Source organism: Ricinus communis, chromosome 2, assembly GCF_019578655.1.
Source record: "Ricinus communis isolate WT05 ecotype wild-type chromosome 2, ASM1957865v1, whole genome shotgun sequence".
NCBI classification, from domain to species: Eukaryota; Viridiplantae; Streptophyta; class Magnoliopsida; order Malpighiales; family Euphorbiaceae; genus Ricinus; species Ricinus communis.
The window spans coordinates 3,991,742-4,008,326 of record NC_063257.1 but is presented as its reverse complement, the minus strand read 5'-3'; the positions used below and the strand labels follow the sequence as shown (position 1 = coordinate 4,008,326).

General features: G+C 34.3%; 4 protein-coding genes and 1 non-coding gene across 10 annotated transcripts; 4 read left to right on the top strand and 1 right to left on the bottom strand.

Moving 5' to 3' along the window:
- The first annotated feature begins 1,079 nt into the window (after window positions 1-1,079).
- TRNAP-UGG lies at window positions 1,080-1,151 on the top strand. The gene has a single exon. It is a non-coding gene; the product is annotated as a tRNA-Pro (tRNA).
- Window positions 1,104-5,169, top strand: LOC8270004 (GPN-loop GTPase QQT1). 2 transcript variants are annotated; one of them, XM_015716845.3, is made up of 11 exons: window positions 1,104-1,420; window positions 1,514-1,558; window positions 1,665-1,744; window positions 1,848-1,922; window positions 2,258-2,361; window positions 2,495-2,651; window positions 2,783-2,870; window positions 4,143-4,215; window positions 4,300-4,430; window positions 4,697-4,775; window positions 4,883-5,169. In XM_015716845.3, exons 1-10 carry the CDS (start codon window positions 1,329-1,331, stop codon window positions 4,758-4,760), a joined length of 909 nt encoding a protein of 302 aa, XP_015572331.1. In that variant the 5' UTR covers window positions 1,104-1,328; the 3' UTR covers window positions 4,761-4,775; window positions 4,883-5,169. The 2 variants fall into 2 exon arrangements, with proteins under 2 accessions (XP_015572331.1, XP_002510089.2); XM_002510043.4 differs by having other exon boundaries at window positions 1,106-1,420; window positions 4,869-5,169.
- A 3,500-nt stretch (window positions 5,170-8,669) lies between these two features.
- Window positions 8,670-9,774, top strand: LOC8265292. Its single transcript, XM_002510044.4, has one exon. It carries the CDS (start codon window positions 8,844-8,846, stop codon window positions 9,582-9,584), a length of 741 nt encoding a protein of 246 aa, XP_002510090.1. The 5' UTR covers window positions 8,670-8,843; the 3' UTR covers window positions 9,585-9,774.
- Window positions 9,775-11,261: 1,487 nt separating this feature from the next.
- Window positions 11,262-14,207, bottom strand: LOC8265293 (A-kinase anchor protein 17A). Of its 2 annotated transcripts, XM_015720816.3 has the most exons (4): window positions 13,573-14,207; window positions 12,731-12,884; window positions 12,205-12,402; window positions 11,262-11,577 (listed from the first exon to the last, which is right to left on the bottom strand). In XM_015720816.3, the coding sequence occupies exons 1-4, from the start codon at window positions 14,205-14,207 to the stop codon at window positions 11,572-11,574; spliced, it is 993 nt and encodes a 330-aa protein (XP_015576302.1). In that variant the 3' UTR covers window positions 11,262-11,571. The 2 variants fall into 2 exon arrangements, with proteins under 2 accessions (XP_015576302.1, XP_048227380.1); XM_048371423.1 differs by lacking the exon at window positions 11,262-11,577 and having other exon boundaries at window positions 12,275-12,480.
- A 211-nt stretch (window positions 14,208-14,418) lies between these two features.
- LOC8265294 lies at window positions 14,419-16,537 on the top strand. Of its 4 annotated transcripts, none has more exons than XR_007214904.1 (4): window positions 14,419-14,559; window positions 15,344-15,449; window positions 15,742-15,815; window positions 16,276-16,537. XR_007214904.1 is itself a non-coding variant. In XM_048371424.1 (4 exons), the coding sequence occupies exons 1-3, from the start codon at window positions 14,444-14,446 to the stop codon at window positions 15,754-15,756; spliced, it is 237 nt and encodes a 78-aa protein (XP_048227381.1). In that variant the 5' UTR covers window positions 14,419-14,443; the 3' UTR covers window positions 15,757-15,793; window positions 16,311-16,537. The 4 variants fall into 4 exon arrangements, 2 of the variants coding, with proteins under 2 accessions (XP_048227381.1, XP_002510092.1); XR_007214905.1 differs by lacking the exon at window positions 16,276-16,537 and adding an exon at window positions 15,917-16,269 and having other exon boundaries at window positions 15,742-15,864; XM_048371424.1 differs by having other exon boundaries at window positions 15,742-15,793; window positions 16,311-16,537.
- The last annotated feature ends 48 nt before the right edge of the window (window positions 16,538-16,585 follow it).

Sequence of the window (16,585 nt, the reverse complement as noted above, 5' to 3'; positions counted from 1 at the left end):
ACAAGGCAGAGCTCAAAACATATGGGCAATCAAAAATCACATGGCTAGTGATTTTGCAAAATAACTTAAGATCATCTAATAAATGAAAATACCAACTCTTGTAAGAAAAGGAAACAAACATAAAGAGTCTTAAATGGAAATTTGATCTCAACATGTCCCACATGAGAATTACATTGCACCTTGCCCAAAATGTAGCTCTATAAGTTTTGCTTATAGGTGAGGTAAAGTGGGCTAGGGCCAGAACCAGGGTCCAAGTACAAAAGTTATCCTGGAACAGCTAACTCACAAATACAGTACAGCGCTTGAGTGCAACTCACATGGATTCATGATTCATGAATCATGAATCATGATGGTCCTCTTAAGCTTTGGGTCCTCTGGAAATGCAAATCATTTCCATCACTTCATGTGCTATACATCTAAAGTAAGCATATGGCTTGTTTTAATCATAATCCCTAACCACAACATGTGCCCTCCCCCAGCTGGCTATCACAATTCAAAACTTTTAATGCCCAAATGAAATATTTCCTTGCTTCGACGATTTTTTTTCTTTTTTTTTTTTTAAATAAATCTCAATTCATTTGAGAAATTTTATTATTTTTTTTTTCTCACGTTATGAGAGAGAAATTATATAGAATAAATGATGAATGTAGAAAACAGTAAAAATCTTTCTAATTCAGTCACTAAACAATCGGACGACTTTTTAGTAAGCCAGGATGACCTCTTCGACACTTCTTTTACTGAACATAAAAGTAAAAAAACCGTCATGAACGAGTGCATTGAGAATGAACGAAAAAAAAAACTTAACTTGAAAACGTTCTAATTTTTTATATTTTTTTAAATTTAAAAATAGAAAGAAGAAAAAAAAATTAGATTACCTCTTAGTATTTTCTTTAAATTAAAAAAAAAAAAAAAAGAAGAGAAAGAATTGGGATTTGATGATTAATTCAGTAAAAGTGAAAAAATGGAAGTTAGTACTGGATTTCGTTGATACCAGCTAATTAGTCCAATTCAATTGTTCGCTTTTCATGTTCAACTAACTCCACCTTTAATGGTTAGATAATGAAGAGCATCAACAAAAAGGGCGTTTGGTCTAGTGGTATGATTCTCGCTTTGGGTGCGAGAGGTCCCGAGTTCGATTCTCGGAACGCCCCTTAATTTATATTTTTGCTCACTGTATCTGGAGATTTCGACACTGCACATTTTCTTTTTAGGTAAAACCTCTAAAGCCCCAAGAACTAAGAACGCAAAATTTAATGAAACTAGAATCCACCTTCTCCTTTTCATCTCTGTTCGTACTTTAACCTAATCTGAACTCTTTGAAATTAAGGATGGTGTTTGGGCAAGTGGTAATAGGTCCGCCTGGATCAGGAAAAACCACTTATTGTAACGGCATGTCTCAGTTTCTTAGTCTCATCGGAAGGTAAAAAAAAAAAAGTTAGCAAAGAGTCTCAACAGTTTCAACTCCACTAATAATTGAAAACATTCACCAATATTTTTCTTCAATTCAATGCAGGAAAGTTGCTGTGATCAATTTGGATCCTGCAAATGATTCTTTACCGTATCATTTCTCCTTTTTCTTCTTCTTCTTATTGATTTAATTGTCTGTTTGCTTGAGGTAAATAAAACATTGTCAAATTTGAAGTTTTCTTTATTTGAATTTATAGGTATGATTGTGCTGTGAATATTGAGGATCTTATTAAATTAAGTGATGTAATGGTGGAGCATTCTCTTGGTCCTAATGGAGGTCAGTCTGTTTTGTTATTTGTTCAAAAACTGTTAATTAGTTTTATTATCAACATGTTCTAAAAGAGTTTCTTTCTTCTTTTTAAACAATTGTGTTGAACTAGGTCTTATATATTGCATGGATTATTTGGAGAAGAACATTGACTGGTTGCAATCTAAATTGGAACCTTTGTTGAAAGGTTAGTACTTTATGCCTGCCCTTTTCTTTTTTTTTTTTTTTTTTTTTTTTTTTTTTTTGTAATTTAAGGTCATTATTCTGTATGTGACCTTAGGCTTTCTTTGGAACAAATCATGTGCAAGAATTCATTTCCTTTTTTTTTTTTTTTTTCCTTTCGTGAAGAATTTAATTTTCTTGTATCTTTCTACTTCCCAAATACTATGTTAATGTATTGATTTTTAAACACCCTCTATGTCTTTCCACCTCTGTGCTGTTGCCGGCTCAATTTATTGCTCGTTATAATTTGTTGAAGTAGATGATGTTTATTCTTTCTAATTACTTAGTACTACTTTGCAGATCACTACCTACTTTTTGATTTTCCTGGTCAAGTGGAATTATTTTTCCTCCACTCAAATGCCAAGAATGTTATAATGAAACTCATTAAGAAGTTAAATCTCAGGGTATGATTACAGCTTTAGTATTGATAACTTACCTTTCTAACCCTCATTACTACCTTGAACGGTTGTGGTGACTTTAGGTTTTTGTTTCTGATTTTGTTGCTGATTATATCATCGGGTTCTTTGTATCATGCAGTTGACTGCTGTGCATTTAGTTGATGCCCATTTATGCAGTGACCCTGCGAAGTATGTTAGTGCACTGCTTCTTTCATTATCAACTATGCTTCATTTAGAACTCCCACATATCAATGTTTTATCTAAGATTGATCTAATTGAAAGCTATGGAAAACTAGGTGTGACTTCTTTTCTCTTTATCTTACATTTAGTCTGTGAGCTATAAGCTATGAACTATCAGATTTCACTTTACCAAAATTTTTAAGGGCAGCATCTTGCTAATTATGTATGTATTTCTATTCTTTTGCAGCGTTTAACCTTGATTTTTTCACGGATGTGCAAGACTTATCGTATTTGCAGCACCATCTTGATCAGGATCCTCGTTCTGCTAAGTACAGGTCTTTATTAGTAATATTTATTATTTGAACTCTGAGTGTTAGTCTCTGTATAGCATGCATGTTATGCGAGTGTTTATACATATATATACATGTTAGTTATAGTGCTATATGATTACTTCTTGATGCATAGTATCCAATAAGAAAAATAATCTAAAGTACAAGATGGATTCAGATGAATCTTACACCTGTGCTAGGGATTGAAAGACCTAGTGGAGCTGCATTTCTATCTTCACAGATAGTCTGTTCTGACTTTTCAGAAGATTGAAGTTATCAACTTACTTCCTTGGAAATTTAGTAGCGGTAACTACAGTGTGAATTTTGAAAATAACAAATTTTTCTCTGAAGTTTTTGTTTAAGTATCCAAACCATGCATTATCTTTTATAAAATATATTACCTGCTCAAATTTGAACTTTATCCCAGAAATTGTTTTGACTAAGGCAACCATGTACAGTCTCTGATGCACTTTCTCAATAGTGCTTCAGTGCTATACGTTGCCAATACCAATGCGGATACTGAGATTCTGACATGGCTTCTTATTTTAATTAGGCTTGTGCAATCAGATGTATCCACAGTTTATTTACATATGTTGCTTGTTGGATCCCTTTTCTATTTGAAGAGGGACTCGATATCTACCTGTATCACATAGAAAGTCAGGTCATTGTTTTTTTTCTTTTACCATAGCACTATCTATTGTAATTTCTGTTTTACCTTAAATTATTATTATTGTTGTTGTGGTTGTTGTTGTTGATGATGCTGTTGTCTACCTAGTTCAGTTCAGGTTTAGATACAACAAGAATTTATAAAGTGGCATGCATGTTCCTTAAGAGCGTGTTTGCCAGACTATGATGATTGAAAACAGAATGTCATCATGCTCCATTCTGGACAACAGTGTGATTCTGTTAATTGTGTTAAATTGAATATTAGATAACACTTTTTTAATGTGAGTCAACATGCAGCCATATATTAGAGGCATGGAGGCATGGAAGGATAAGATAATCATTAGGAATTATGTTCTCTGGTCTTGGGCTTGATCTGGGAAATCATAACTCTATATCTAGCTTTTTTTTAAATTTTCAATGTCTTTAGATGTTCTATTGCTACTGATGCATCAGTCTGTAAGGAGAATGTTATTGCATATAATGAGATTTTTATTGCTGGCCTCTTTCCTCAAGCAATGAAGTTCATTCAGGTTTAGTTTCTTTTAGATTTGTAACATGTAATCTCTCATTTCCAAATTCTTGTATTTAAGGTGCCTGTAATTGTCATTGCAGAAAGCTTACAAAGGAGCTGTGCGAGGTGATAGAAGATTACAGTCTTGTTGATTTTACGACCTTAGATATCCAGGCATACCAATTTCCATATGCTACTTTCTTGAAGTTTATACCAAATGATTCTGGATGATGTTCTTAGTCAAATGTTTCTTTTCAGGACAAAGAGAGTGTAGGAAATTTAGTGAAATTGATAGACAAGACCAATGGGTATATATTTGCTGGTGTAGAAGCCAGTGCAGTCGAATTCAGCAAGCTCGCAGTTCGTCCTGTCGATTGGGATTACTACAGATATCCTTTTTGTGTTTTGATATGTTCTCTTTATCAGTTCTCCTGAATGCATGTTGGAAATCCTACGAAATTGACATTACATTGAATTGCTTTTTCTTTTTCTTTTGGAACTTGCACCACATGTCCCGAATTCGTACAACTGATCTTACATAATATATTAGTTTTGACATTACATTGTCACAGTTTTTTTCTGGAGATGTGCCACTTTTAGATGTCGATAACTGATAAGTTGGTGGTGATGTATTTTCCTTAACAAAGCAGTCCACAGCTGCAGCAGTGCAAGAGAAGTATATGAAAGATGATGAAAATTTTGATCATGACATTTCATAAACCTAATTAGTTGAGGTAGTGCGTTTATATTTTTCATGTTTCTTGTCTGTGATCCTTTGTATGATCACATCATACATGCATATCAAGTTTATAAGTCTCTGTTTATAGGACTTTTAATGCAGGAGTGTGTCTGTTATTGTATTAAACCGGTCAGCTAGATCGTGTCGCTTACCTGTAAAAGATACGGAGAACACTGATCAAAGGAGTTCACTTCTTTCCTCCACTTGCCTTCCTGAAGAATATGTATAATCTCAAAGCAGGGAATTCATCTTTTTGTAGGTTGTAAAGTTAGAATTTTCAATTTAGGAATACTGGTTTAATGCCGGCAATTTCGATTTATTTGTTTTTGCCAACATTGTTTAGAATACGAGTTCTAGATACTTGAATGAAGACATTTGGTTCTGTTCTATTGAAGTCTTAGTTGGTTTTCCTTTTTCTTCTTCTTCTTAGAGAATACTACGACTTCGCTGCCATGTTTCAAGTGCCCAAAAATGACTGCAATCTGGTTTTAGTCTGGCACGTGATGGACTATTGCCAAAGAAACCAAAGAAACAAGATTGGGATTGCAGGAATCATTATTCTATGTACGGCCAAACCATTTGCTACGGTTCTCAAATGTTCACTCTTGCATTAGACAAGCAAGGTCAGTTGCGGTGGCGCACCGTAACTGATACACAGTCAATTCTTCTTCCACATGAAAGTGATATAGATTCATTCATTCATAGCAAGCTTGGAAATTGGGAAACTTAATAAATATGACCATCTCTCAGAAATAATCATAGCAAACTTGATATGGAATGGATTAATGGCGTTTGTATAATGTAATTTAGGCCCATGATACAGAAAGTCTAATTACAACGAATTCTCAATATGTTTTTTTTTTCCTTGAAGGTGCAAAATCTTCTTTTAGTAATGATTGAGAGTGAAATTTCTTGACGAGGATTATTTTAGAAAAAACCCATCAGCATAAGCAGACGTCTGCTGCATGTAATTTTATATTCAAACAAACAATTCATTAACTTCTCATATTTGAAAGTTGCAAAAAATTCCAATCGGCACTTGGCATATATGCTTTGTCCATTAGGGTTTAATATGATTGTCCATTTACAATTTGTTGCGGGTCTATCAAAGCGCGTGGATTTGTTTTCTTGGAAATTCCTTTCTCTTGAAAATAGTCGAACCGTTTCTTCCAAAGACACAAGACTGGAAATTGTATGATTTGCTTTTGTAAGTTTGAACGCGTCTACTATATTAATAAACTCGCAAGGCATTTGCTATTTTCTGCCCATTCACCTAATTTATATTACATTAAAAAGTGAAACACACCAGTCTCCGGACTAAAGAAATGTGAGGGTGCTTGAAAATGGAAAATAAAAAAAATAAAAAATTACAAAACAAAAACAAATATGTGATTGTGTAAAAGAAAAGAAAAAGAAGCACTTTCATTAGAAAGAAAGACATTGGTTTTGGCTGTCTCATATCTCTATTTGAAGAAAAGTAAACAAAATGCCATAAAAGAGAGTTTCACACGAAATAGAAACTTGCAGGTGCGTGTATTTATTTAGTATTAGAGAGAGATTAGTGATTTTAAATTTTATTTAATCCCAATATTGGTATTGAAGGAAAACTAATGAAACAGGTTACAAATAACGTATTATTGGAGTAAAACAGGGTGATGAAGCCGTCTCTAAGCTGACATACACTTTTGGTGAAGCGGCATGGTCAAGACAGAAATGCTCAACAGATGCTAGATTATGGAGCCTAAACTTGCATATCTAATCCAACTTCAACCCTACCTGCCTTCTCCAACTAACTTTAAAAGGGTCTTCCCTTTCCAACCCATCAATTTTTGTGATTTCATTCCTAATCTTTCCTATAATTACGTCACTTCTATTTTGCTTGTGTCTATATACCGAATTGAATGATATTTCATAGGAATTGTATTTTTTCTTAAATATATATGTCTCAAAAATCTTTTTTTTTTTTTTTGGTCCTTTTCTCTCAATAATTTAATTATAAAACTATTGCAATATTTTATTTAATAACTAATTACCATTTATACATATATGTAAATATTAGAAATAAAATTCTCTTACATTATACATTATATGTGACCTTAATTGATACAAAGTATTTCTGTTTAGATTTTTCAAAAAGTTTTAATTAAACATATTCATCATAATTCTTGTTACATATTATGCGTAAATGAATATATATCCCAAGAAAAACACATTACATTATTCCTTAATGAAACTAGTTACACTTTTTGATTTTATTATATAATTGATTATATTATGTTAAATTAGGTGAAATCAAAGTATTAGCTTAAAAATGTGTTCAATAATATGGTAAGAGATAACCTTCTCCCATATAAATTTATTTATTTTTATTTGAGAGAGGCTTAATTGGAGATACACACTAGCATTAATATGAAAGCTTCAAACGTTTCTCATTGTGTATTCCAAGATTAGGATTTGGTTGCCTTGAATTTCTTTCTGGTTCTGTGCCAATGGTACCCATCAATGAGGTTATAATAAAATAAAAGAAAAAACATCTAATTAATTATGATTTAGTTCAATTTAGTACAAAAATCAACATATAAAATAAACATCACTTATTGACCAAGCTTCTTGCTATCTTTATCAGCACTGCTTACGTAATTATTTAAATATTGGATAGAACTTTGAAAATTTCACAGGCTATGTATAGAGGATTTGGTTGTTTGAAAAATGAAAAATTAACAAAGAAAGAAGCTGAGTCCAATTTGGTGATTACACCAAAATCATAATTAACTAAGGAGGTTTTTGATGTCAGAAATTCCAAGGCATGTTCTCTTATCCCTCCTTGTCTCTCAAGTAAACCTTTCTTCTCTATCAAACAATAATAAATAATTTAAAAAAAAAAAAAAAAAAAAAGTAAACCTTTCTTCTATTTCTCTTCCAGAAGATTATGTTAAGATCTGACCCTAAATATATCTGTAAAGAAGCATACGTTGTAAATAATTCACGGGTTTCTATTCATGGGTTCTTTTTTTCAATATTTTCTTTTAACAGTCAGATTGCCACCTCCCTCTCTCCTCTCTAGATGATTGCAATAATTGCATCCATCTTTATCTAATTAACATGACAACACAAGAAAAATAAGAAATTAAGGCGTCATCAATATTGACTATTATTAGATAAATGTGATATATATTGATGAAAATATCTAACAAATAAAAACCCTATACAAGTAAGGTACACATAATCAATTAACCTACATGAGGTTGAATTTTTTTTTTTTATACATGTTTAGTTTTAATTTTGGGTAATTCAAATTGAGCTCCTTGGCATTCAATGTGTCATTTAATCATTTTGAATATAAGTTGAATTTCTATTTTAAATCACTATAATTTCAAGTTTAACTGTTCAATATTGTACAATAACCTAAACTTAAAATCATTTTTATTAATAAAAAAATTAAGAACCAAACATAGTTGTTATTACAATAATTTATACGCTCATTAAGAAATTTAACCAAAAACCACACCTAAAAGTTAAGGAGATAATATAATTGACCATTTAAAAGTTTTCACCTTGCCAACTAACCCTAGCTGCTCAACTAACGATATGTTGAAGAGAAATTGCTTAATTTTATAATCATAATATAATGCGTCATCTTCTGTTTAATTAAGGCGTCATTCACCTAATCGAAGCCCATTTATCCCCAGTATTCATTGATTAATAGTAGTAGAAATATTATTTAAGGTACAAAATCTTCCCCATCTTGATTTGGAAAAAACTAATAAAGAAATATCATTTATCTGCCATCAGTTACCTCCTCTCCAACAAGTCAAACGACACCGCAAATATACATAGAAGCTTCTACGAATTATAATTTTTATTTTTCAAACCTTTTATTTTGACTAATTAAGGTACAGCTTTGGATCTGGTCTTCTTTAGCCATCCCTTAAATAAGTGCCTGTTGCTCTCTTCCTCTCTACATTCCAATCCACCACAAAAGAAAGAAAACTCACGTACACAAAAACCGGTTCAAGAAAATACCTCAAAGTGCAGAAGAAGAAGATAATAGCTCTGTGATGAGATGTTGAGTCCATTGATCTGTGGCAGTTTTAATCATCAACAAGAAGAGGATGATCGTGATTCTTTGAGTAGTAACAGCCCCTGTTCGACTCCAAGAAAATCAAGAAAGAGCAACAAAGATAGCAAGAACCCATATTCAACTCGCGGCCTAGACAAGTTCTCTGCACTTCTAGCTGAACTTGAAGAAAAAAGGCAAAAAATATATTCCCAAGTTGGCTCTCAAGACATATCTTTTGTTCGTTTCGTGTATTCCAGCTCCAATGAAGTTGTACCTATAGTTGTTAAGTTAAAAGATCAAAACAAGGCCAAGGATGAGATTAAAGACAAGCCAAGAACTAGTAGTGCTTCAGAAACTTCGGATAAACTCCCGGTTGAGGCATCAACAGCTGCTGATGACCAACAAACCAATGAGCAACCAAGAGTACAAATAGATAAAAAGACAGAAGACAAGAAGAAGGTGACATGGAACTTGAAGTTGAATAAATGGAGGAGGCCTTCTTTCTATATGCCAATCTTTATAATATTGATTTTGTTGTTCTTGGCTTTCTTTGGAAGATCAGTGGCAATATTATGCACATCTATTGGGTGGTATATAGTCCCTACATTGAGTTCAAAAAGACCATCTCCAAAACTAGCAAAGAAGAAGCAACTCGTGAGAAGACTCAGTGAAATTTCTCCTAGGACCAGGAATATTGATGATCCAAAGGGTAAATCACCTCATGGTCGTCAAAATAGCTTCTGAAGATGGCTTGATTTCTTGTTTCTTCAATTTTTTTGTTTTTTGTCTTTTTGGGATTTAGGATTTTTATTTCTTTTGTTGACAGATGTAAAAGGAATTTTCAGTTTCCCATGTTCGGATGGAGTTGAAATTTCAACCTCTTCCCCTTGACATGTTCACAAGTGTAAATTATGGAATGAATTAGATTTTATCAGTGTGCCCATGTCATATCCCTTTTGCTTTTTTATTTATGGCAAACGGCATAGTGATATTGGAGATGTCAAGATTAAAATGGTTTGATATGTTCTGTATTTTCTAAAAGTATAACATAATATTCAAGCATATGCTAATGCTGATGATTTAAGAGATTCATCAAGATTTCATTGCCAATTTGACCTTCTAGATAAAAGCTTCATAAATGAGCTGTTGGACCTTATTGATAAAGCAATGAATTACAGACGATGGTTTCAAAATTTAGTTAGTCCTGCTGGTGTTGCTAAATAACCCAAGTAGTATCCTCGCCATCCACCAGATTTGATGACATTACGTTCAAACACAATAAGTTTATTGTGTACTGGAGTGACCTTTGATATTTTGTTTCTAAAAGTTAGACTTAAATGTTTATCCTTCAATAACTAGAAGCATAACTATGTTAAAGGTTCCTTAGCTACAAGGAAAAACCCACTTCGATTACAAATTTTAAAAATTTAGAATCTGAAATCCTTCGGAGTTCAACATCTACAGTCGTAAGTTGATTCTTTCCTTTCCTTTATTATTATTATTATTATACATGGAGAATTATTTTAAGGTATAATAGACTGTCAGGAATTTAAATTTTTGTCTTCTTTGTTATGAGGTAAACAGGCTAATAGAAAACGAGACTATATTTACTGCTGGTTTAAATTTGAGTTTTGTCTTGAATTTTGGGCAAGACAATTAGGAACATTTGACCCGGAAAATAAGGGTCACATTAACTATTCAAATGAGTAAATCGTAGACTGAAATTCCATTGGTTGAAGTTGCAGATAGGATAAAAGAAATAAGAACACCCTTTAATTCTTCTAGACAGTAGATAAGAGGGCAGAGGAAAATGCTTGTAGGCTAAGTATTTCTTTTTCAGGGGAAAGTCGTTTATTTAATTTTATGCGTCATGAGCTAATCTCCACGAGTCCGTTATGCTTTGCCAACGTGCCTTCTACATAAATTCGGGAATGGCGTGGAGGTCACCTATGAGATGCACTTCCATTTCCATTTTTTATTCCCTCTATTTCCCCTTGGCACTTTGCTTCTAGAAACCTTCCTAATCTGCAGTTTATATTGATATTTACTCCCAATTAATAGACACATGTAACCAACTCTGATATAATGTTAACATGCCATGGATATCCATTTACATTATAATATCTGAGGACCCACTTATCATAAATGCGAGGACTGAGCAGCCAAATAGCATCGTATTCTACATTCTTTCACCGTCTTGCACGGTTGCACCTTATAAGTTATGATCTATTGGTTACCATTGGCTTAAATAATAACCCAAAACAAATGGCCTAAGCAATCAGAATATTGAGAGCGATCGAGCCGCACAATTTCCAATGCATCTGGGAAGAGAGAATGACAAATTGTTTGAAAGAAACAGGAATTCATAACCATTTCGAACATAGTAACGGCCTATTGTATGAATCTCCATAAGAAAAGAGATGCCAGAAACAAGCTCACGAGGTTACATTGTCATGTTGCTATCAATTATAATCAATTCGGCATAAAAGTCAGTTTGACTTATGTTGCAAGTTAAATACCTGTCGCTATAAAAGCCAACATCAATTGTAAATTATTTTACAGTACAGTGGACTAAACTCTCCCATTATTTTCCACGAGGTTAATCGGTACAGAGAGAATTCTAGAAGGCAACAAATATTAAATATTAGGTTGTTGAACCTGAAAGAATTGGCTTCTTCTCTGTTCTAAAGTCCTACCTGAAGATATTTCTTCCGCATGCTCATCACTACTCCTATTCCTGCATTTAAAGAAAAGGACATGCATCAACCGTTGTAAATCCACTTCAATAAGCGGTTAAGATGTACACATTAGATAGGCATTTAAGATTGGGGAAATGCTATTTCCAAGCACCACATGATGTCTTCAGTGCAGTAGGTCCATGCACAAGACCAGCAAAATGGTGGGATCCAGTGCTTGTCAATAGGTCTAGCAATAAAAATACTTCATAAACTTAATCAGAGACCAGGCCGGTATCAGCTTTCAAGCTACCCAACCGAACAAGAACTCAAGCCTATAGTCTCGAACAAGAACATATAAATAAGGTAGGTCATGCCACACCCTGAAGTTCCCAAGCTAGCCCAAGTACTGACTGGACTTGGGTAAGATTACGTGAATAGGCAGGAAAAAGGTCAAAGTAATTCCCTTGCCCTAACCCAGCAATATTGCAGGCTGGACAGATCCTTGAGACTGTGATCATGCATAAAATTGGAGTTCATGATCATATACAAATTTAATACATGGAGTCCATTCAAGTGTTTATTCAATCAAGCTAAATATACTAATGCCAAATAGGCTTAGGGAAATTGGAAAGCATCTAGAGCACTAAAAGTCTCTATAAGCAACATTGAGTCACGGGTTTTCTAACCTTGAACCTCTTCCGACTTGTGTCATCTGAAGTGAGCTGAGAAATGTATCGTTCCCGTCTAGGAGCTTCATTTCTGTAGTGCCCTCCTGCCACTACTGGCATCCTATCATTCTTTTCTTTCACTTGACTACTTGAGTTTCGGAACAATCTATCCTTGGTCCAGGTAACCTCATAATCAGCCTTTAACCAAGTTCCTTGCTGCTCAAAAGTTAGCCATGACGATCATCATCAAGAAATAAACTAATTGCTTAATTAATAATCTCAAGCTCGCAGCACCTGACATTTAGGTTGAAATGATAACAGAAATTACTTATTCAAAATGATATCTTTGATATCATGATTGTACACTGATAGTAACAAGTCAAAGTGGTTCAAATCTAGAGAATAAAATGTTTGAACAAATATCAGGGGCAATGCACAAAAGAAATCATTTGTAAGAAACTTCAAATTGGATAAACAAAGTCATGCTGCAAGATACCGTGAGTGGGCATAAAGCATTATGATTAAGAAAGAACCAAGCACCAACCTTCTGCAATGAGCGGCCACATAAGACTTTAAGAGCATTATAGAAGTCTCCATGCTTCTCAAACTGGACCACAATCTTGCAGTAGAGACCTGAAATTATGTCATCCTCATCTGCATCCTTACCATGATCATCATCCTCAGTGACATTAAGATTCCTATTTGAGTGTTAAAGTATAATGTTACAGGCAACTAAGATAAGGAAATACATGACAGATAAGAACAAGAATATTGCACAATCAGGTTTTGTCATAGCATCTAAAAATAATAATAAAACCAACATAATTCATCAAAGATGCAATGGTTACATGTAAATTCAAAACCTGCAAAGGACCACTGTGGAAATATAAATCGCATGCAAAATTTGCAGTTCTCAAATCTAAGTTAGAAGCTCTCTGAGCTTCCACTGTCTTCTCTTCAGACTACTTAAAAAAAAAGGAGAAAAAAACCTGCACTGAGCCAGCCATTTACTGACTATTTCATATACCATATTACCTAGCTAGCCAGAGCCTTTACCTTGAGAGTTACTTCTTAAAGTTAGGAAAAAGAAAAAACCTTGATCAAAAGAGGCTATGCGACGTTCTGCTTTGGGGAACGTTACTTACATGAATTTTCTCATTCAGTGGACAGCAGGACTTTGCCATTTATTTTTTCCCCGTGTGTGCGTGAAAGCAAATCAAATATCAAGAAGCAAATAATAGACTATGATGCATATGCTAGCCTGGTTTTGCCTCGAGCCATCACCTTGACAATTCACTTAATTACTTGAAAAAAAAAAAATTATCAAGAAGAAGACTTCATAGATAGAATATAACTAAAGTAAAACAAGCTGCTATTTGCAAATACCTTATCCTCCCAAAAGTGGAGAAAACAGTATGCGTAACTAACATGGAAGGCTTCGAAGAAGAAACCCTAGGCTCCGCAAACCACCTAGACGGGACCCCTCTCATTACAATCGTATCCGGTTCTTGTCTCCCTCCTCTATTTCCAAACACAGAAAACTCCTCCCACGCTTTTTTCATTCCTTGAAAATCATCACTCTCCGGCAGAGTAACACTAAGCTTGTACTTATATCCTTCTAGGTTAAGTTCAATCCCGTCCATTTTTTCAACAATGTACTTTCTCCAATCTAGAAACTTCTCTTCTATAACTTTCGAATCCTCATCTTTTTCTTTATTGAGAAACCCCAAGTCACGGATACAGAGAGTTCCATGCGCTACTGGATCGTCGCGCTTGCGTTTTTTGAGATCTTTATAACGTTTGATTCCGAGGTCTTCTTCAGGTACGGTGAGGGAAAGTGAAGTTTTTAGGAAGTCTATAAGTGCGCGCTTTAGCTTCCATTCGTCGATTGGTTTAGTGGCGGAGGTGGAGAGTGAAGGATGGACGGTAAGGATTAGCTTGATCCGCGGGACTAGTGAGAGACCGTTTTCGATTTCTAGGGTTTCTGTTGGCGGGAGCGCCTCTAACGGTTTAACACTCATCGCTCCTGCTTCTTCAGATGATCGGGAAGAATGATTATTAATGACTGCACAACGCGCCCCGCTTTAGCAGCAGCGTAGAGTTAAAACGGCGTAGTCTTGATACGGTAACTTCAAAATTAAAGACAAGGCTGCCCCTATTTTATAACGCGGTGGGAAAGCGCGTGTACAGATAGATATACAGTTAACTGCTAAGAACAATAAAGTCAAAGCGAGAAAACAGAGAGGTGCGAGAGAGAATGGGGTTATCGTGCTTAGCTTGCTTTGATGGAGGCAGCAAGCGACAGAGACAGGAAGAAGATAGATTGGCTGCTGCAGAAGCTCGTGCCAAAGCCGCCGAAGCTGCACAGAAAAGGTGGATTTTCCTTTCTCTGTACATCAACTAATCATCGGAGCTTATACTTTATACATTCTTTTTTCAAAATCTAATCACGAAAGGTGGATACTTTGTGATTTTATTGTTTTGACTCTAATCTTCAATTGAAGTCAAAACAATGTCCTCTCTTACTTCTCAATTTTCTTTGGCAGTCCATCTATAGATGGCAGCTTTTTGAATTGGATGGAATTTATTACGGGGATTATATAGATATGAGTTTCAAAGATTGGATTCTATTGCCCACTGGTATTCGTAAAGGGCATCATTTATTAGCTATTTTTTTTCTGAAACACAATTTTGATTTTGATCCAATTTTCTATTTGCATCAAAATGTGCTGTTAATGCCGAATGAAGATTATTCTGGCGTTTATTCAAGGGATTATATATGTTCCTAGTATTTTTTTGATACCAAATTAAATAGTTTTTTCTAATTATCTAGTAAAATCTGGTAGTATAAATCTATCTGTTATGTATAGAATCCCATGTATAATTTTTCTGAATGTTGTTAACTACAAAAGTTCAACTATCTTTCAGTTTCATGTTCTTGTGACCAGAACATGTACTAAACTTTGGCGTATGTGAGTCCCATACTCTATTCAATAACTTCATTCCTGTTCACTTTAGGGCATTGCATGCTGCAGTTCATCCTAGTTGGCATAAACAAGTTTTTATAACACTAGATCTTGCTAAGGATTCAACTATATTAAACCAATTTAGATACCTTTGGATGAGTTTCTGTAGTATTCTGTGTCGTATTTTTCAGGCAAGAGGAATTTGAAAAATCTGCTGCTGGCAGAGCTGCACGGGCACAACTACAGGGCATGGCAAAACAATCTGCAAATTCTAATAAAGGCGAACCAGTTCTGAAGGTTTCTTCTGTTCCTAATTTTTTTCTTCACCCCTACACACAGTTACTTGCATAATTGACGTTATTCAGTAGCTGCTATATCTTGAAAAATTTCAACTAGGCTTCAATCCCTTGATTGAGGATTGTGATGGTATCTTTGTTATGCCATCCTGTTTTCCTAGTAATTCAATCCAGACTCAGCATGTAGTTTGATATGGAAGCTTTATATCAGTTCTTGTCCTGTTGCTTATGATTATGGGAGAAAAAAGAAAATAAGCTGAAAGTTTGACCCTTAGTTTTGGTTGTTGATGCAGTGGCAAGTCGGTTGAGGTTAAGCCTGTTATCAGTGCAGCAGAATGTGTTATTGTAAGTTGGAGAAAATCTATTGGTATAGAATTGAAACTATTTATGACGATTGCTTGATATGTTCCATTTTTCTCTTAGATTAATAGAGCTCTATTTCTATTCTAAAGAAAACGTGAATTAGAGCTCTATTTTCTGCAGCATGCATCATAATTCATAAACGTATATTAGCCCTGATTATGCCACTTTAACCTAAAAATTCTCAGGATCTGTTATTTGCATGAGATTAAATGGTCATAAGATGCCCCATACATTAGGAATCAGATTCTAGTGGTTTCTGACTTATTTGATATTTGCATCTGATGAGATCAGTTTCACGTCTAGGAAAAATTTGTGTTTGGGAAAATTATGTTCAAACTTCCAGTTTCATGAAATGCTCCATTCATATAATTCCTAAACTAAGATTTCGATTAATTACTAGTTTCAGTTATACAATAGCAGTTAACTTTTGAGCCACTTAACTTTCTGTGCTGTATTTATGACAGGATTCCACCACTTAACTTTCTGCATTGCGTACCAGGTTCTGTCATTCTGAAGGCCAATTGTTCATATTTTTGTAAAAGCTGCTCCATTTGGAGCTGTAAATATCTTTCACAGATTTGCTGTAACTTCTTTTGGTTTGGTAAAATTTGCTGTAACGTTTTAGAGTACAGAAAGAATGATCAAACCATATGTTCACGGTGTACCTGAAATTTTTGTTTTCTGCTAGCACTTGTATGATTTAATAAATATCATGTTACGAATTAACATACCAGGAGCATGATCAGAAACTGAAATGCTAGTGCTCAGCGCAGG